This window comes from Cryptomeria japonica, chromosome 8 (genome assembly GCF_030272615.1).
Source record: "Cryptomeria japonica chromosome 8, Sugi_1.0, whole genome shotgun sequence".
Taxonomy (NCBI): domain Eukaryota; kingdom Viridiplantae; phylum Streptophyta; class Pinopsida; order Cupressales; family Cupressaceae; genus Cryptomeria; species Cryptomeria japonica.
The window spans coordinates 385,159,250-385,181,783 of record NC_081412.1 but is presented as its reverse complement, the minus strand read 5'-3'; the positions used below and the strand labels follow the sequence as shown (position 1 = coordinate 385,181,783).

General features: G+C 36.4%; 1 protein-coding gene across 1 annotated transcript in view; it reads left to right on the top strand.

Moving 5' to 3' along the window:
* LOC131066853 (uncharacterized) overlaps positions 1-21,869 on the top strand; it is a 67,059-nt gene extending 45,190 nt beyond the window's left edge. Inside the window, exons 7-8 of the mRNA XM_058001727.2 lie at positions 21,367-21,414; positions 21,544-21,869. Coding sequence (XP_057857710.2) covers positions 21,367-21,414; positions 21,544-21,661 — 166 coding nt within the window. The 3' untranslated portion in view covers positions 21,662-21,869. The remainder of the gene's footprint in view (positions 1-21,366; positions 21,415-21,543) is intronic.
* The last annotated feature ends 665 nt before the right edge of the window (positions 21,870-22,534 follow it).

Here is a 22,534-nt window from a genome sequence, read left to right as displayed (position 1 = left end):
CCGACAGAGGCAATCCACACAAGAGCTCATGGATAGAATCGTTGACTGAGGCAATCCATGTAAGAGCTTGTGGATAGAATCGCCGACTGAGGCAATCCACGTGAGAGCTCATGGATAGATTCGCCGACTGAGGCAATCCACGTGAGAGCTCATGGATAGAATCACTGACTGAGGCAATCCACACGAGCTTGTGGATAGAATCGCTGACTGAGGCAATCCACACAAGAGCTTATGGATAGAATCGCCGACAGAGGCAATCCACTCAAGAGTTTGTGAATAGAATCGCCGACAGAGGCAATTCACATCTTGAAACTATGGTTCCAAGATAAGCATCATACGATTTATGAATATTGCTCCCAATACCTTTTACATTTATCTTACCTAGCTAAGAGGGAGTGTTAATGCATGATAGCTTCGGTAAGATAAATGATTGAATGAGAGATAAATGAAGTCTCTCATTCAAACATTTATCATATCGATTATTCAATTGATAAACATTCCCTTTATATTAATCATAGTATCCAAATCTGATAATCTATTCATATTCACCGATTGACAAATCGAGTTAATTCTTGCAAATAAGACTTAACAATTATCAGTTAAACTATCGTTTAGATTAGTCTATGTTCACACCGATTATATCGGATGTTAAGGATACACCGCTTGGCATACACTGATTATATCGGGTGTAAAAGATAATGCCAACATTACCATGCGCCACTGATAATTATATCGGGTGTTAATATAAACCATGCTCCACCGATAATTATATCGGGTGGTGTTGACGTGTATTTTGTACACCATCATACACAGAATAAAATACCAATAGGCATCTTATCCTCTCTTGAGAAAATAGTCTCTAACTGCTGAAGATTCGCGTAAAGGATCAGTTAGGTAGACTCCAAGGTTCTTTGATGTAGGGTCTCTACGTGTGGACAAGCTCCAGTGGTATGATGTGATTTGCTGGGATCACAAGGGGACTTACATTTGGTGATTGAATTTCCGATCTGCTTTGCTGGACACAGGCTCTTACTAACTTAGATTTGAAAAAAATGAAAAAAGGATAAGGGCGAAGAGAGGATCTAATCCTAATACTAAGAATGTAGGAGTAATGATTTGATTTTTGATGAAACTCTAACTAGATCTTGTTTTGACATCAATGGAACATCTACACAAGGCTAGTGCGATCTTCTAAGGGAAGCTTTATGATGTTCAAATCATCACCGCAGGCATAGATACCATCCAAGTTGATGCATATCAATGAAGAGGCGACAAATTGAAATTGAGCTTAAGCTGAACGATTCCAGTTGACTACACAAGGCGAGTCTGCAATCAACAAACTGCTAGTAGTATGGATATACGAATTCCACCATCAATTAATCACATTTCCTCCATTCATCTAATCATCTACCATCTAAGATTGAAGACTCAACAAGAAACCATGCAAATTGCAAGAAAACGACATATTTCACCATTACTTCAATGAAAATGGAGTTTGTTTACAATCAATGGCAACAATTTCTTGCCTTGTCCTCCTATTCTACTCTAATTGCTATTCTAATCACCTTCTAACTACTTTCTATCTTCTAACTCTCTAGCTATTGCTAATTAGCTTTTACAAATGAAATGCCTGGGCTTATATAGTGCCCACAATACAATTTGATGGCTTAGATCAATTCAAGATCAATGGCCAAGATTTTACAATGAAAACCCTAATTAGGGTTTGTTACAACCATTACATAACATTTAGTGTTTGACCAATGATAAAATTGTATTGCTTGGACACATGTCCTCTCTAGAAAAATCGACCAATGGATAGCCAGGGTAGGTACATCGGAGTTTGTGCCACCTTCCATGAGTTAAGTACATTGAATCTGGACATGCTGAGATGGACCTCACTGATTGGAGACGTGATGACTAGGATGCCACCTCATTTGACACTTATAACTTGGTAGATATTCAACTTGATGTTGTTGAGAAGCTTGCTTTAATTAATTCATCTGGAATTATTTGCTTCTTCAACGAGCCCTTGTTCTAACTCCTTGTGTCCTTGATGTGCAGGATGATGATGTACCTCGCCTTGGAACGTTGGATTGAAAGAGGTTGCCCATGTGCTTACTTGATCGTCCTGGCGAAGACCGTCCTGGCGAAGACCATCCTGGATCCGGCTTGATTTTCCTTGAAGAGATCTCCATTTGATGCCTACACAACATTTCAAAATTAGTACCATGATTTTGCAATACATAACATAAATTAGAGAGCAAATTTTAGGAAACTTAATGATAAGTCCTTTATTAATCATTTCCTAAAAACGACTATTGAGCTAAGGATTCAAAATTCAAAATTCAAGCCTAAGGCAATGACGATCAAAATTCGAAATTAAAACAAGAGATCTTGCCATACCTTACTTGAGAGCTTAACTCTAAAATGCCAAAATAAAGGAAATCGCCTAGGCAAAAATCAAAATTTGATGGCCTCAACGTGATCTCCAATGATAAGGAACGTCCTCTTTGTTAATTCGCCACCCTTGGGGATATCTTTGATGTGTTCTTCAATGTCCTTGGCAAGTTCGCTCAAGTGGAAACTCGAACTCCTTTGATAATGCTTGTACCTTCCCTTTGAAATTCGCTCCTCCCCTTGAATGATCTTGGCGCCTTCCTTTGAAATGACTCTAACACACAACTCGCACTTCTCCTTCCAAGATCGCATGTAAGATGGTGAAATGATAATGTGAAAATAATGATTTTCACTTCTCCTTTATAAGCGCTCTCACCACAATTACCATATAGGCCGACTTTGGAAAAATTAAGCAATTAAAACGATTTTTACATCAATAACAAGGCCGACCTCATAACCTTAGCGCTCCTTTTGTTTTTTTATTTAATTAATAAATAGTTAATTAAATGCCTTTATTATTTAAATAAATAAATTTCGATTTTTATAAAGGCAAAATAATTAATAAATATTAAGCGCAAATTTTAAATGCCATTTTTAATTAAATTTTCAATCTATCGATTTTAGCATTTAAAATAAATTTAAAGAAAATGTGTTTGAGCGCCAAATTTTGAAAATGGAAGATACGTACCTCATCACCCTGGTCCCTTGGAAAGGGACAGGAGCGATCTAGATCTTTTCACTTGAAGTTCTCCATTTTGATATCAACTTTTCCTTGTATGGTGAATAATAACCTTGCTTGTTCATTCCATGCTTGTATCACTTGACTTTTATGAGGCATTTGGACGTTAGAAGGATCATCGCCCTTGTCCCTTGGAGAGGGACAGGAGCGATCCTTGTCTTTTCTCCATTTTAAGCTCAAATTGGTAATATGTAACGTCTATCTCCCTTTGTATCGCCTTCCAAACGATGTTTAAAACCTTGTGCAACCTTGTTTTAACGTGATCTTTAAAGGATATCATGTGTTTTAGTAAATATCGCCCTGGTCCCTTCCTGAGGGACAGGAGTGATCCTAGTGTCCTGGCTCAAATTTGCAAACTTTTGATCTTCGTTCTTCGTTCATTGCCTTCCAAAGGACGTCCTTGACCATGCCTATCTTTGCCTTGTCTTGGTTTTGAAAGAGCATGAGTGTTTTAATAAAAATCGCTTTGGTCCTTGTCCAAAGGACAGGAGCGATATAAGTCCCTTGCACAAATTGGTAACACTTTGACGTTCAAAACTCTTGCATATCATCTTCAAAAGACACCTTATACCTTGTGTGACCCCGAAAAACCTTGACTTGGCGTGAACTTGAAGGAAAATGAAGAATCCTAAGCAAATCGCCCTGGTCCCTTGGAGAGGGACAGGAGCGATATAGCCTCTGTGTTAATTTGATGATCATTTAACGTTTGAAGTCTTTGTATATCACCTTCTAATCATGCCTTGGACCTCTTACGACCTTGGAAAACCTTGACCTCACGTGATTTTTGTATGAATTGGCCAATATAATAAACATCGCTCTGGTCCCTTGGAGAGGGACAGGAGCGATCCTCAAGGTTTTGAGTTTGTTCTTGCGTTCTTCAACTTGCCATTACCTTCAATGCGTGAAATGACGTCCCTTGATTCCTCTTGGTGGCTTGATGCTTGTTTAACTTTCGAAATCTATGCCTTTATGCAATTTTCGCTCTGGTCCCTTCCTGAGGGACAGGAGCGAATTAGATGTCTTGGTGCAAATCCTTCATCTTTGGCAATTTTTGATGCTTTGCGCTTGATGGAGATGTCTTAAAATGTCTTCACCACCTTTCACCTTGACTTAGAGTGATTGAACTTGGAGGAAAAGGCAATATAATCATTATATCGCCCTGGTCCCTTGGAGAGGGACAGGAGCGATCCTGATCCTGTAGGCTTCATTTCACTTTGCCAACCTCGAAAATTATCTTCAACGGCTTCGTAATGTACCTTTTCACTTATCCATGCCTTGGGATTCATTGTAACTTGGCAAGAAAATCATCTAAGACAAAAATCGCTCTGGTCCCTTGGAGAGGGACAGGAGCGAACTTGGGCATTTGGGTCCCTTGTTGACGTTTGATAATCTTCAATTTGTCTTCAACGGGCTCAAGTCACATCTTTTCTTGTCTTCAAACCGAAAACTTGCTTGATCTTTGCCCAGATCGTACCTTATGAAGAATTTCGCTCTGGTCCTTCAGTGAGGGACAGGAGCGAATTTGACCCTCTAGGCAAAAACTTCATCATTTCGTTGTTTTTGATCAAGTCTGGATGCTCTATCATGCTCATTTCGTTTTTCACCATGCCTTTGATGTCTCGATTCGTCCAAACAAGGTTAGGAATGGCTCAACTAAGCATTTTCGCTCTGGTCCCTTGGTGAGGGACACGAGCGATTCGCCTTGGTCCCTTGGAGAGGAACAAGAGCGCTTTTCGCTCTGGACCCTTGGAGAAGGACACGAGCGAAATTTGACTTTTCGCACTCTATATCAGGATAATTTTAATGGATTATAACATTTAAGTATAAGTGACATTTCTCACTTATACTTTAAGTTATATTCCATATATACTTTCAGGATGTTTGAGAGTGGTTTCAGACCTCCAGGAGTTATATTGCAAAATCTAGTTTTTGGAGGGTTTTTTTTTTTAGTTTCCAGACTTAGTCAAATTCAGGATCAGGGCATTCCAGACTTAGCCAAATTTCAGGATCAGGACCTCACTCAAGCCGGACTTACTTATCCATGTGATCCCCTGGGCAACGTTCAAAATGCAAAGGCTAGCTAACAAAACCCTAAAAAACCTAAAGAACAAACCCTAAAAAGCAAAAAAAAAATGGGTCCCCATTTGCAATGGGGCGATGTGTGAAAACGTCACAACAGGTGGTAAGATAACTATACACCACCGATAATTATCGGGTGTCTTAATATATGCACCGGTTGGTACGTAATATGCCTTGCATTATTATCGTGAGGGGACACGATCAATTGATGTCTTGATCGGCCATGTCCAAAAGACATGGCCGGTCAAGGCATCGCTTGACCGTACCTAGCCCACTACATATACCAAATGAAATATGTGAGAATGGACATTGAAATTAATAAATGCTCCTCCTCTCCTGCATCATAAAAGAAGACAATCAGATTTATACAACAATTCAGTGATAGATAATGCATAGAAAAGATAAATTTTAATTCTGATCCATAAATTTAACAATATTGAATGATAGAAGGGTGGAATGAAATAACAAATTATTATAATTGTCTTGCTCTTTGAAAACCAACATGGTATCAGAGTAGGAAACAACTTGGTGAAGCTCAAGCTTTGGCTTGGGTTTAGTCTATTGTTTGGTCAATCATGCTCGGGATGATTTATGCGGAAGGATCATCACCCATAGCCAATGGCAATGTTAACAACTCAAATTCGTTGCCTCTAAAATCCTTCTCGGAAATGTCTTTGGCCTCTATACAACATGCCATTAGTAGCCCACATTTCTAGCCATGGCTCTTTTAGCCTCTGGGTTGGCAGAGCTAAAATCAAAGTGGGGCCTATGGCTAATTGAGCTTCTCAACATGTGTGCAAACCATATGTCGACAAGGAATATGGAGAAGAACAATCTTTGCATGGAGCAAATCTCGTATTTGACATCCCTGATGGGTGATCCCATGTAATGGTTGGCCACTAATTTCATGGAAGGATTGGCGGCTAGAATCACCAAGGCCTGGCATGGGTTGCATAGGGCCCTCAATTCGACCCAATTGCCGTCCATTGTGGAGCTAGTTTGGCTAGGCAATTGTTATACAACATGTTTCCTTACTTCAGTTTTGCCATGGAAGTAGTGAATTTGATAATTTTGAAAGCCATAAGCTATTGCAACAACAAATATGGAGATCCTCCTACTGCGATAAGAGTAGCAATGACTTTGGGGGCAGAGGAAGCAATACCGTATTGATTTGTGTTTTGTGACACTCGCGAACACAAAATAAAATACTATGTATTCTATCCTCTCTTGAACAAGGAAACCTCAAATGCTAAACAATGTGATCAAATAAGGCAACGCCAAGGTTTACAATGCGAACAATGCGACTTTATGTTGGATAGACTTAGTGAGAATATGTGATTTGTTGGTAATCACAAAGGGACTTATGCTTAGCTAGAACTATAATTTGAATACTAAAATAACTTGAACTTCAAATAAAAGACAAAAGGGATAAGGTTGTAGAGAAATATAAGTTAACACCTAACAATGCAAGAAATGATTGCTGAATTAGTGAAACCAAACCAAGATTTGCTTCACCACGAGGGAACAACTACACAAAGATGGTACAATCTCCAGTGGGTATGCAAATGATTTTCAAATCACTTATGCACATCAACACCATGAACAATGAGCATATAGTAATTGAAGTTAAGCTTTCAATATGAGTTCAGACTAACCATGCACTACAGTTTGCAATCAACAAATTCCAAATGGTATGAACATATAGGCTTCACCATTAATCAACAATAAGATCTTCCATTCAACTAATCAACTCCATGTAAACAAATCTAAAACTTCAAAAGTAGAATCTATGCAATATGTTGAAACTCATACAAAGATCCACCATATCTTCAGTGAAAATCATGTATTTATTTCGACATAATCTTGGCAACAATCTCTATTCTCCTCCTCCTACTACTTCTACTGCTGGCTCCTAGTCTATTAGCCTTTATAAATGAGAAGAGAAAGCCTTATATAGAGTTTGAGTTACAAAATAAAGGGTCCAAGTTGATTCTAAATCAACGACCGAGATAATTCTATGAAACCCTAAAGTGAGGTAGTTACAACAACCACCTCATAAGATTTAATATCAACCAATGAGAAAATTACACATCTTTTGATTATACGTCCTTCTAGGAAAAGGACCAATGAAAATTAACATGGCCTCAATGAAACAATTTACAAGGAGTAGATAAGGATAAGGCATCTTGGACATGTCAACGTGGGATCTCTTGATTGGTTGAGGTGAATAGGTGCCACATCAGCTTGCAATTCTTGTAGATCATCACAAAGAAGTCATTGCATCCTTATCAATATCTCTCAACATCATCATCTTTTCCTATGATTGATTGTGACGGTTCATATTCCCAAATTGCATCATCTTTCTCATATTTTGTATCTCCATCAGATGAGTTTCTAATTTTGATTAACTCTTCTGGAACTATCTTGTCCTTAACCTTAGGCTTCATTGGGCATTTTCTTCTTCATCTTTGGAATCCTTCATGATGTTCTTCTTCTTGATATCTTGGATGTCCTTCACCTTGATCTTGGAAATTCAAGGTTGTTGTTATATTCTTCCTTGTCAACTTCTTGAATGTCTTGATATCTTGGATGTTGATCCTCTTTACGTTGCAAATGAGTGTTTATGTTGTGATCTAAACCTTCTTTGTCATTTTCCTGGAAGTTCTTGAGTTTGTCTTCCATCTCCATCCATTTCTTTGCATGACCTTGATTCCCTTTACATTGAGCTAGTTAAGTCCTTCATAGTTGCTCCATTCGCTCTTTTCACTATCTTGGTCCCTGACTTCTCCATGTTGTTGAGGTATCTTCCTTGTAAGGTTGATCTGCCGTTCAGCTTCTTGTATCAATTCTGAAATGCAAGACATTATTGATAAAATAAAAATTCAAGATTTTGCACAAATTGATTCATCTTTAAGGATTCAAAAGAATTTTAACTTAATAAAAAATTTGTGGAACAATACCAACAACATCATCAGCAATTCATAAAAATTCGCTTAACAAAACCCCTCCTACAATCTGGAAATAACAGTCTCTTTTAAAATCAATTTTCAGGTCTGGAAATGTATGCAATTGGTGAAGGAATTGATCTGATTTGCATGTGAATGACCTTATTTTCCTTTACAACTTGCCTCCCTCTCCTGCTGTAGCTTCTCTTGCATCTGATTGAATTCGGTTTTCTTTGCTTGAATCCACTTGCAATCTGCCTTGGATTCACTTTGCCTTCAAGTACTTTCTTCTCATTTCACTTCTTGTCTTTGAAACCTGATGTCCTTATAGGAAATCACACTTATCTGCTGGAAAATCTGCTCTTCTCCTGCTCTGCTTCTTAATTCACTTTGAATCCTGATTCACACCTTGCTGCTGTTGTTGCAATTCGCTTTGTATTTGGATCTGACTTTGTTCTTACTTCATCTCTGTTCTGCAATTAATTTCACTTGGATCTGCTTATTGATTCTGCCTTGGAGTGGTTCGAATGGCATTGAATTGATCATGATGGAGAAGTGCAATGGTATTTGATGAATTTCTTAAGTGTTCATATTTTTGGTAGTTTGCTGATTGTAAGCTACTGTGCAAAGTTAGCCTAAACCTTATGATTATGGTTGCTAAGTTCAATTGTGGATGATTGCTCAAGTTGCGCCAGTATTGGGTATTTGAATGAATGATCCTCAATATGAAATTTTTTCGACTCCTTAGAAGATCACACTAACTTGTTGTAGTTGTTGCTCGTCTTGGCGAAGCCAAGTTACGTTTGGGGAAATTTGTCTATCAAAGCACCATCTATTATCTTCATTGCCCTTAAGAGTAGATTAATCCTCCTAAACCCTTTCCTCTTGTTCTTTCTTTGTTAGATGAGTTAGTTTCCAAGCTCCAACAACATTCATGTACAACGTAAGTCCCCTTGTGATTCTAGCATTATCACATCAAACCATTGAGCTTATCCACAAGTCAAGACTTGACATTTTGTAACCTTAGAGTTGCCTCATTTGATCGCGAAGCATAGCATTTGAGAGACTTTGTTCAAGAGAGGATAAGATACCTTGGTATTTTATTCTGTGTTAGATTGTGCATAAAAATACATCAACATGACCCTCTTATGCCCCCTCTCGAGAACATAAATTGCACACCTCACTCCTTGACAAACAATATTCAAAGGCGAATAAAATGGAGGAGATAAGATGAACATGGATAAGGACTAGTTTTTCCATTATCATGGATGTGTGAATTTATATTCAACATCAACCACTCATTATTATTGTTACATGTCTTGTTGATTCATACTTCTTAGAACTATTGATTGCTTTGGGAAACATTTACCAGTTTGCCATTTTGAAAGAGGCCATAAAGGAGGTTGAGCCTTCTAATGTTGTGCAAGGTGTGACAAATTCAACTTGTATATGTAAGTTATTTGGTTTGATAGTTTAAATTGCTTAACATACTCCTTGTTGTGTACATACTTTGAAAGACATTGGAAAAATGGATTGGGTGAAGATAGTAGTGGTGAAAGCTAGAGACATAAATATTTGCATGTAACCATCACACTTCACTTGCACTATTTTGATCTTATTCAAAGAAACAATTCCTCAAACTAGTTGAGACTAGATATGCTAACCATTGCACTTCACTTGCAATATTCCAATCTCATTCAACGGAAGAATTTCTCAAACTAGTTGAGACTAGATATGCTAACCATTGCACTTCACTTGCAATATTCCGATCTTATTCCTCGGAAGAATTCCTCAAACTAGTTGAGACTAGATATGCTAACCATTGCACTTCACTTGCAATATTCCAATCTTGTTCAAAGAAAGGATTCCTCAAACTAGTTGAAACTAGATATGCTAACCATTACAATTCACTTGCAGTATTCCAATCTTATTCAAAGAAAGAATTCCTCAAACTTGTTGAGACTATGCTAGCCCATTTATTTTGTTGGAGAAGAGGTTGGAGGTGTAGGATGCTCTACAATCCATGGTGGTTTGTGGAAAGTGGAAAAAGTGGGCTCAATAAAAAACAAAAGAAGGGAAGAAGGTGAGAGAAAGGTTGCTTAATGGCACTTAGTGGTCCAATATTAGGTAGGAAAATTTTATTTAATAATTTAAGTTGATATGTTTGAGTTCCTACTTTGTTTTTATTTTTAAATCTTAATTTGGAATATTAATAATGTTAATCTCATAATTTTTAAGTGTTTCTTGCAAACATATTTGCTCTATCATATTACGTGGCGTGGGGTTAATTAGGTATGCAGATACAAACTCTTCTAGCCTTGGAGAGATTTATGAGACTTTTGATAGCATGTTTGATCAAATTAAACAAGTAATTCGTGACAAGGATCTTGGATTACAATTCTATGAGAAGCATATCAGCCTTGTTGTCACAAAGAGGTGGAACACAATGAACATCTCTCTTCATATGGCTACCCATGTTCTTAATCTCGAGTGGTATGCACCTAGAGCCGGCTGAACTCTTCCTTCTGAAGATGATGAGGTGATGGAGGGATTAATGAAGGCCCTTTTTAAGATGTATAGTAGTGAGGAGGCAACCATACTTCGAGAGTAGTGGCGGCTTCAATTTTCCAATCTTCATGGTCCTACATCCAACAAACTAGAAGTTGGGATGGATAGAACCACTATTGCACAAAAACATCCCATTAGATGGTGGAAATTTATGAGAAAGATACATCGGATTTGAAACAACTTGCTATTTGTCTACTCACAAATTATTAGTTCCTCTATTGTAGATAGGATTTGGTCCACTCACAAATTATTAGTCCCTCTATTGTAGATAGGAATTGGTCCACCCATGGCTTCATCCACTCTATCAAGAGGAACATGCTTACCTATGAATGGGCGAAAGAGTTAGTTGCAGTTCATAGTGCCTTGGTATTTCAAGATTGACAAACTATTGAGTATTAGTAGACTCTAGCAGCACATGGGGTGTTGATCCTGAAGATGTTAGGCAAATTGATGAGAAGGTGGTGCAATCGAGATTGGTTGGGATTTCGTTTTATGAATCACTACTTCAACGAGAGTGACATAGAGTCAGAGTCTTTTGATATTGATAGCCTAGATGAGGCGTAGTTGTATTTTGATGTTTGAGATTTAAGTTTAAACTTCAAATTTTAATTCAAATTCTAAACTTTAAAATTTAAACATTAAATATTGTTGTTATACTATTGCCATGGTTAAACTGTTGAAATACTATTGGTATGTTGCTATCGTGATTAAATCTAAGCATCTCCCTTCTATATATATTGTTATACTACTGCTATTGCTGTTATACTTGTAGAAATTTGCGTATCTCATTCTCACCATATATATATCAATATAATTAAAACAAAAGCACACGCACATGCACACACATACTTGTTTTTGAAAAGTTCATATATATTGCTGTCTCCCCATCATCCCCCAAAAATGGCCCTCAGATTGTCGTCCCCTGTTGTACCCTCATCCTCATTCTTGTTGAAAAATTCATATATATTGCTGTCTCCCCATCATCCCAAAAAATGGCCCGCGGATTATCGTCCCCAGAATGCATCCCCTTCCATACCATCATCCCCGTTCCTGAAATGCTTTGGAACATAGGTCTGAAAGAAAATCCAAACATAGCATTTTTAAGTTCAATCCCCTTCCTTGCTATGAGGATCTAAAGACTATTTGGGTTATATTTAAGAAATATTTATTATAAATGCTGCTAGTTGTGATGTCAAGTGTTCAGGGGTAGAGAGCTTTTGAACAGTCTACAGTTAGCAGTCAACAAACAAACTCTTACCTTTCTCACTTTGGTTACCTCTACTATTTTTACGATTCTCTTTCATTGCTAAAATAACAGCCTTTTATTAGACTCGTGTATGCATAAGGTTACAGTATAGCTAGTTTGTGATCTACAGTTAGCAGTCAACAAACAAACTCTTACCTTTCTCACTTTGTATATCTCTACTATTTTTACGATTCTCTTTTATTGCTAAAATAACAACCTTTTATTAGACTCGTGTATGCATACGGTTACAATATAGCTAGTTTGTGGTATACATAATGATTCATTACCTTCTTTTGATGAATAAGTGTCTAAATTATCATTTGTGAAATAATATTACACACATTCACAAAAAAAGGTGGGTGGATATAAAATCACACGCCTAGCGTCCATATGTGGTTGTAACCTGTGTTGGGAATTAAGGTGTCTCAACCTTAGCGATTACAAATTATTTATTTATTTATTATTATTTTACATTTTCCCATGGTTTACTTGGCATTTATGCTATTAAATAATTGTGCTCTATCATAAGAGGTGTGGATTTTATGAGTTGGCACTTTTGCCACATGTCAGTGCCTTTAAAATCAAGTTATTAGTTGTCAAAAGATGCCCATCAAGTGGCATAAGATGGAAAGCCTATTTTTAGGAATGTTATGCCAGATTCTATGACAAGTGTAAGGGCTAAAAGTGTGATGGATCATTTTGAACGTGACAATCAGTTATTATGGCACATGTATGAGTATCCTTACATAAGTTATTGATAGTGTGTGATTCATGTAAGAGTATCTCCTATTTTTGGGGGATTCTTATGACAACATGTAAGAAGGTGTAATGTCATGTAAGAGACTATGTTTGGGTATGGATTTTTACCATGGTATTTTGGAACCTTGGAACCATGGTATTTTGGATAGAATCAAAATAGGTGCTTAAACAACTTCGGCTGCCCACAAAATGGGCAATGGGGGTCGAGAACTTCCAATTGGATAATTAAGAGCCAATAGGAAGGCCTTTGAAAATGATACACTAGACAACGTGAGCGAATTTGGGTTCCAGAATAATCAACCAAATGGTATGAAATCTGAAAGGAAGGCTAGAAGCAATGCATTGTCACTCAAGATTTTTTTTAGGCTTCATCGCCTTGAAGGGCATGAACAATCCACTTAGTGCAAAGAGTCGAACCCTAGTGATGGGTGGATAAAAGCCCCAAACCTCTAGAATCTTGGGGTTTGTAGCGAAAATTGCAGGCCACCTTATGAAATCCCTTTTGATTTTTTGAGGAAGCACAAAGAAAATCACAAAGAAGTTTGTGGAGTTCCATATAAGCAGCCTATAAGGAAACCTACACGAGGAGTAATAAATATGTGTGGCTACAAGAATCTTAGAACAAACTTGAGTTTCCTTGCCAAAGAAAGGAGTCTGGTGATCTAGTATGCCAACTTATTTTTGATTTTGGTAGGGGCAACTTGCCATAAGGATACTTGTGAAGCCTAGAAGGTGAATGGGATGCCCAAGAATATGAAAACTTCTCTATGACCAATCCATTTCCAACCATATTGAGCCAGAAAGGTGTGGTGAGTAAGGATTGTCTATAACATTGAGTCTTATGCTACTGAATGGCAGAATTAGAAGCCTTGTTAAAAATATTCAGGCACTTAAGGGTTTGTTTGATATTTTTTCTTCTTTTCTAAGAGAGTTTGGAATGAATCTCCGCAAAGTGGACATTAACAATATGAGCCAAGGAATTAGGTAAATCTATACCTTTGACCAGCCCTTGAGACACGGAATGTGCTAAAAGGTAAACAAATCCTTCAACAACAAGCACAAAGAGAGCTGAAGCCAAGGGAAAACCTTGGTGAATTGATCTGAAAAGCTCAAAGGCATTGGATTGCTGACCATTAATAGTAATGCAAGTCAAGGCAGCCACAAAGAGCATGGTAACAAATTGAATAAAGTGGCTTCCAAAACCCATAGCTCAAAGCATGTCTAGAATAAAGGGCCATTCACTATGATCATAGGCTTAGCAAAGTCAATTTTTCAGGAATAGAGTCTTCTATTGAGATTTCATAACCCATTCCATACCTTCTCAAACTGCAATAGTATTGTCTAAAATATACCTTGATATAATGAATCCAATTTGTTTAGGCCTCATAATTTGGTGAAGGAGGTGGCACACCTTCAGTGCCAAAGCTTTGGCAACTATCTTGTACAAGATATTGAGCGAGGTGATGGGCCTCCAATTACAAATATCATAATATAACTTGTTTTTGTAGTTGTCAGTTTTAGTTCACAATGCAAAATCATATTAGAGGATGATATCAACCCGTTGGGGAAGTATACTAGAGTTTGAGAGACTGAGATTCTCATAATTCCATGAAGTTTTATCATAGGGGTATGTGGGGATGGGTTTCGCGGATGGGGGGACCAAGGGCCTAAATTTGGGGATGGCGGGGGAATAGCGACAAAGTGGTGCTTGGGGGGTGATAGTGACATACATATAGTACTTGAAAAAATAGTTATAAAAAGATGCATAGAATTACAAATGAAATTTTGGAAAATTAGTAAAAATTAAAAACTACTATACTTTGAAGTGAAAATAAACAATTTAACAATGAACGACAAAAATGTCGTATTCAAAATTTATATTATATTTAAAATTTTATAATGATGATCACAATGTATACAGAGACGATTACAAATGTTCAAAATAACAAAATGGAGTGAAGTGAGGCCTCCAAGCATCCCCTAAATCCTCATCACTAGAATTGTTAGTCTCCACATGGTCAAGCTCCTCCAAACTAATACTAACCAGCACTGCCTGTGTAACTGTAGTATCCCCATCAATCTATGCTGGCTCCTTTGGCTCTACATCCCATTGTGCTGCTGGACTCTCTTTGTACAAAAGTATGTTGCAATTGTTAGGATTCCCACAGATACTGAGAGGGGGGGGGGGGGTGAATCAGTATCTAACCGGTTTAATGAATTTCTCAACTTAAAACAGGTAGAGCAAATTAGAACTGTGTACCGGTAAACAGAAAGTAATGCAATAAACAGAGATTAAAACAACCACATGAAAAACACACCATAACACAGTATTTTAACGAGGAAACCCAGTGTGGGAAAAACCTCGGTGGGGTTTGTGACCTACAATATTCACTTACTGGCCAATAAGAGAATATGACTGCTACAAGAGGGGGCCTACACATGCAGGAAGGCCAAGTGCCTAGAGCTCACTGCTCAAAATGGAATTCTCACTGACTTACAAAATGGATTATATAAATCCAATGTGATGTACTGCTTCAAAATAGCATCTACTATGCCAGATCCAGTACCGGTTTATAGCTCTGCTTCTTACATAAACCCTTAACCTATAATTCGCATAATAGGTCTGCCTTAATTCGCCTAATTACATTCATCCATCTTACATCTATATTTTCACAATGTTCTACAATGAACTCTCTTATATAAGAGTCATTTTACAACTTGCCAAGTCGGCTTACAATGATTTTACAATAATAAACAAAATATATTAACAACAAAATTTCTGTCGGCTTCTGTACCGGTATGCTTCCTTTCACTGCCGGCGCCGGTGGTCTGTGTGCCGGTGTAGATTCTGATCTTGCTAGTGCCGGTGGATTGCCTTGCCGGTGACATAGGATTGTAAGGTTGCCATCAATGACAAAACCTTCAATCACCTACATTGTCTCATTGGAGTGTGCATTTGCCAACAACAATCAATGAGATGCAAGGCACTATGTACAGCCACAAGCTTCTCTACTCTCCTAGAGGTAAGTCTATTCTTTTTAAGAGAGTTGATGAAGCTATAAGTAGACTAGTTCCTCTCAGTAGCAGAAGAACTAGAAACCTGAGATAGAAAACAAGTGGCTAGAGAGGTGGTTGAATAATTTAGTCCATGCATAGTCCACCACAAAATTGGGTCCGCCCGTGCCATAGTTGCCCTATCCATCTTGGCCTCCTTAGAATAACCCCCAAGAATGGCAAATTTTGTCCACTTAGTACGAATAATGCTGGCCTCTATAGGATAATACACTCTTGGATGGCCCTCACGAACCCTGCCTTCCCCTCAACATCTTGTATGAGTGTAAACCACTTGGGGTTCAATGCATAGGCAGCCATGTGCAAGGGAGTGTTGAGCTTCTCCCATCTCTAATGAATGATTGGTGTAGATGTTGGAATCAATGAAAAATTTATATTTTTTAATTTTGAAACTGCCTTTTTGCCATCCAGCTGCAGGAGATGCCTGGGCGTCATTGGGACGGTTGGGAGACTCCTAGGACAAAGGACTGCCTACATACTCCAGGATGTAGGAAATGCCAGTGGCATCAAAACGAGGTGTCCTCGTCATACTGACAACGTTTCCTCACATGACCTGCAATGTTAAGGGATGGTGTAGTATCTGTATTTATTGCATTGGGTAGCTGATTTCTGGCTTATGCTCTTTATATAAAATATTTGAGGTGTATGGTTTCCTTTGGTTGCAAGAGATCCTTTAACATCTCTTTTTTGGGCGTATTAGGGTTGTTTAGTTACATCTTGCCAGGATTCCCTCAAGCTCTTCTGTGGAATTGGTTCTATAGGATGGATCTAAGTCTTTTTACAGATATTAAAAAATGTTTGATACCTATGATTGTTTTCCATCTATGCCTCGAGCTCTTACTTCTCTGTTTTTTCTTTTTCTTCAGTTTTGATTTTTGTAATGATTGGCTGCTTCATTGTAGAAGACTTCCATTTGGCCTTGGGTGCCTTTGAAGTGTGTAAATGTCATCCTTGAGAGAGACAAATCCTTTTTTTCACTTTCAAAAACACATTGATTGGATCTGACTTATCTCCAGGAAATAAATGCTTGTGATTGTTGGAGGAGAAAATCTATTTTATCGAATTTTGGTGTTGGGAAAATCTTTGTGACTGCATGGATTTAGATACAGTTGAACTCTTCAGTGTTTTCTTTGGCTACCTCATTCTGCATTGACTGTATGGGGTGCTGGGACATTAACCCTCAAATTGCCATAGTATAAATCTAGAAGCCACCTCAATTGTGACATCTATTTTTTATTAAACTTGGCTTGATACTTTGGGATTAGCTTATTGTGGTGCCTCCTTGATAAGACTAGTCCCTTCAAATATTCTTTGATTGTGCTTGAGCCAGATGTGCCAACCTGTGAGGAACAACACATTCTTGTGAAGAAGATGAATGAATGCCGACTTAGATCTAGTTTTGACCGAGTCAAAGATCAATGCAAAAGTAAATGATTAATAGATTCTGTGGTTCGCTAACAATATGGGCACTTGGAGGATGTCATCCATGCTTCTTTACAAGTGTGTTTGATGTTTGAATTTTCCTCTGCTGTAACTGTAGAACACAATACTGAGAGGGGGGGCAAATCAGTAGTAAACAAAATTTATATCCTTAATCAATTGAATCTTTTGAAGAACTTATTAGAAACTTTTAAACTGAAATCTGAAATGAAAGCAACTTGAAATTGAAATCTGAAAGAGATGCAGCACACAATGAGACAAATACACAAAAAGATATGTGGAAACTCAGGATGGGAAAAACCACGGTGAGAAATGCTGTTAGGATCTACTATCCTAATCCAGCCTCATAAATAAACTGTTTACAACACTCTAAGGGCACCAACCCTAAGGAATCACCGAATTTCTTGCTAAAGAGCATCAACTCTTGTTATCACAATCTCTTCAATCTGAGCAACAACTCAGTGTCCCTAGGCACCAACTTAAAAATGTTACAAATAAGTTATTACTGATTTCAATCTGCAATATTGTACTTCACAGTTGTGAATGTATGCAAGCAAAGTATTACAACTTGAAGAATATCACCCTTCAGATATCTTGATCTGTTACAACAATGGTAACCTGCAAATAACTTTTTACAAACTCAAAGTTTTATCAGCAACCTTCAAAAATCCTTTCTGAACAAACTCAGAACAAAAACCATCAATAAAATGTCACTATAACATTGCTATGATTCACACTTCACAATAACCTGAATCTGCAAGCAAGTATTATACAGAATAAATCTGAACCATTTCTGATGTTTCTTAAAACAGCCTCACCAAAGAAACATGACTGCAAAAATACTTGTCAAACTTCTATGAACAATGTTACCCTTATTTATGTGGCTGTTGTTCGCAGAAAGTGTTTCGCTACTGCCTTTTTTATTTTAATCTTTTAAACCAATGCTTACGCATGTTCCTTCTACTCGATGCTTTAAAGACTTGCAATCACAAAACTCATTATCAAAACCATGTTACTACAACTCTCATTAAAAACAATGCCCAAACTGTTGATAATTATAAATCGGTTTGAAGTCAGTTTGCAATTGTCCAAACAGTTATGTCAACTCATCGAACTAATCACTTTATTAGTCTTTGCCTAAGACAATAACATTCACTCTTCTTTCATTGAACTTCCAATGAGTTTGAAAACCGTTTACAAATGAACCAGCAGTTGGTTGGCAGTTACAACCAAACCTTGAACTAACAAAGTCTTCATCGTTGAAGAATATACTCCTCTTGAGACAGCAGCCATAAACAATAAAGTTCGCAGCCATAACAGTAAACAGAGACCAAATTCAATCAAATCACCAAAACAGACCTTATTGATCCTACTGTAATTCATGTTTATAAACAATGTTTCGATCATCATGATGATTACACAACAATACATGGAGAGACAATCTGAAATCATCAGAGTATATCAGAATACATGATATTCAGATCTGCACGGACAAAGCTATGAAGTATACGAAATTCGATTGCAAAATAAAATCCTTCAGACACAAGAAATTTCAGTCTGGAGCAACCTGATAATATGTACAGGATAAACAGTCTTCTATACCAGATGAAATGTACAAGGCGTTCTTATCAGCAATATGAAAAAGAACATCATTCGATGGCACTTATGCTGTATTGACAGTTAAAACGAATCCCAATCCAATAACTTTCATATCTGAAATCAATGCAAACTGTGTAAGAAGCAATAGATATGTTTAGTGGGTTTGCAACTGTTTGACATCAATGCCAAGTTTGCTAACAGTAACCACCACGTAAATATTTAATTTTAGCCAGATTTTGTTTTGTCACAATTCCTTCCACAAGTTATGTCTATTGTAATTCTCTATTAGTAGTGCTCGATATGCTAGACTGGCATACAAATTTAATATGATCTCCTTTTCAAACAAGTTTTTCCTCGTAGATATTCAATACAAGCCATATATTATGAAGCTTAGTTTCTAATTCCCCTGCTGCTGCTGCTGCAAGTTTAGCTCTATACAGATACAGAAATCCTAGTTCCCTATCCCCATGCTTGATCTGTTTTGATTCTCATGGCAGCTTGGGAAGACCATTGCATCTCCATTCTTTGTGTAGCTCTATCAGTGGTTGATCAAATCATAAGATTGGATAACTGATTCATTTTTCATGGCAGAATTCAATGGAGTTCCCCTTGTTTATTTTATTTGCCTAAATAGGATATCTTTCATTTGGAGATTTAAAACCGCAAAAAAGAAATCCTTGGCACAAGGGAAAAGCTCGATTGCTCCATTAGAAAGAGGCCTCCAAGACTCCAAAACCCACTTATGCAGGTCCAGAAGAGAGATCCAAAAACAATTAAACTTGCAGATCAAACTACGATGGACGTTATAAGATTCATTATCCAACACTTCTTTCCCACAGGTCATGATAGGAGGGACTTTGAACAAGACAGGGGTCAAGCAATTCCATGCTAAGGAAGGCAACCAAAGTTAGATGGAACCCTTGCTTGAGCCATTGCTGCAAAGGAAGGACTCCCATTTGCACCACAATTTGTGGAGAGTAGCAAGTAGAAGAAGCACTGAACCTTCCATTAATGTGGCCTCCAGGCACAAAATAGCCTGCTACCCTAGCAGTCAAAGCCTCACCAGAATTCCATTAGAGCACAACGTCACTAGTAACCTCACCCGCACCAGATACTTGTGCAGGAAAGGTCGGTGAGCAGGCACAAGGGCTGTGTGGGAGGGGTGACAACAATGAGGTTTCTTCTAGAATGGGTGGGTGTCATTCATTCAAAATTGTTCTTTGGCTTTGTTACCTCACTCATAATCTAAGAAATTTGCACCACAGAACCAAGGCCACGATCACACCTTCACCATTAAGAAGCATAAGTGTCAATTGACTGAGGCTATGTAGCAAACTACAAATTCTAGGTACCAAGTTCTTCATCTTCAATATTTAGACATTGATTAGCAGTTAGCAAAGGAGTTTGTCCTCAAATTAATTTTAATCCACTTAGAAGTCCTACCTCTACACATTGAGATGCAATAAGTGGTAATAAATACAATCAAGGAAAAAACGAAGCCACTGCCAACATCCTAAGAGAGCTCTTTGTCTCATTGTGGACACAATTGCCATTGTTTTCAATTTTTCATGAAAATGACTGAAGTAGGAAATAATCTTTCTAGAAAATAAAAAATTAGAATGATATTTAACCCTAATGCTCTAGTGGAATTTTCTTCATATGCTCTTGGTTGTTAATCATCTATCTAATTTGTTAAAGGGTTTGAATTTTTCTCAATGCTTTTGTTTTTAATAAATATTTTTAATCTTTTATTAAAATTGATTTTAGTGTCACAATAAAATTCATGTAATATTCTAAAAGATTGATAACAATTAGGGAACCATCCTCTCTCCTTAATATTTATTAAACAATTATCTTTTAAATCAATAAGAATAAAATATGAAGATTATTGTATTACAGGATAGTTAAATTTAAGCGCATGACTATCCAAATTATAAAATTTCAGAGATAAAAAGGAGAACCATCTTTATCTATTAATTAAAATGAAGGGTTTAAATATTTCTAAATGCTTTTGTTTTTAATAAATATTTTTGATCTTTTATTAAAATTGATTTTAATGTCACGATAAAATTCATGTAATATTTTAAAAGATTGATAACAAGTAGAAACCGTCTTCTCTCCTTAATATTTTTTAAATAATTATCTTTTAAATAAATAAGAATAAAATATGAAGATTATTTTATTACAAGATAATTAAATTTAAGCACATGATTATTCAAATTATAAAACTTCAGAGATAAAAAAGAGAACAATCTTTATCTATTAATTGAAATAAACATAACATAATTGTATTATATAAGAAGCCCTGATAAGGAAAAGTAATTGTTTTCTTATTATAAAGACTAAAGATTGCAATCAAGACATTATAGGAGATTTAGAATTTTCTAAATATAAATGTTAGTCATTTCATTTTAAAATTTTGCATTTTTCTTTTCTTTTTACTCTTCTTAAATTTAAAATCAAAGTTACATTTAGTTAGTGACTAATTCATTTTTTAAATCTTCTTGTTTGGTGGATTCAAGGTGGCCATATCCATTCCTTGAGCTCTCAACAGCCTGGGCTCCATTATGGTAATGTCTCATTCATGACTTTACCTTTACACCAAGTCTTTTTTGCAGTTTTTGACATTTACATTTAATATATAAAATATTTCAGCTTCTATCAATACTAATAACTAGGTTGGAAATAATGTGGTGCAGGTACTTTTGTTTGGCTATTGTGTGTATCATATGTTATGGGATATTTGCTTTGTTTATAAAGCTCAAAGAGTCTTGCTTCCCAAAATGGTTTCCCTATGCATATCAATGTTTATATTGATAATTTGTTTGAAGTGCTTGCCAAAGATGTATAAATTAATCAAAGAATATCCCCACATGGTTTCACCTCTTTATTATAAATTATATATCGAAAGCATGCTATTGTTAAATGAGGAATTCATTGATGTTCATATGTAAACTTTGGAGAACCAACTATAATTTGTTGGATTTTGTAACAAATATAATCAAAAGTTTATTTTTTGATCGGATATTCATATCATAAAATTAATGTTAGGTTACTCGTATTTTTAGTGGGACAAAGAAGTCCTATGATATATTTTCACAAGCCAAACAATGCCAACTTGTGTATAAAAAGCTTATTTAAAGAAACAATATCTTACAAATTTTGTATTATAAATATATTTAAGCTATTTGATATCAATTTGAGATCATGGAGGAATTAGAAATATATAATAATGAAGAAATTGTATGTTTATTATGGAAAAATTGATGTAATTTAAAGACAATCATAAATAATATGAACTCATTTTATTTTCAAAAGACATGGAAAGAATGTCAATGAAATCAATTACTTCAGATTTCTAATAATTTTGAGTGCGAAGAATAAACAAAATATGTAAAGGACATAAATGCCTTATTAATTTTAAAGATATATTTCCATGTCTTTTATATTTGATTATTCAATATGATTTTATTTCATCGAAGAAATTTTTAAGGGAAACTCCATTGAATTGCAGGCCTCCAATATAGATGTAATGATTTTTATCCAATATATATGTATACTTAAAACCTTGTCTTACAATTTTGAATACTCAAATAATAAATATGTGATATGCATGACATGTAATGTAGTCATTTGTAATCATTTTGTATCTTATTTAATGTGACTTAAGGCATACTATTTTACACACAA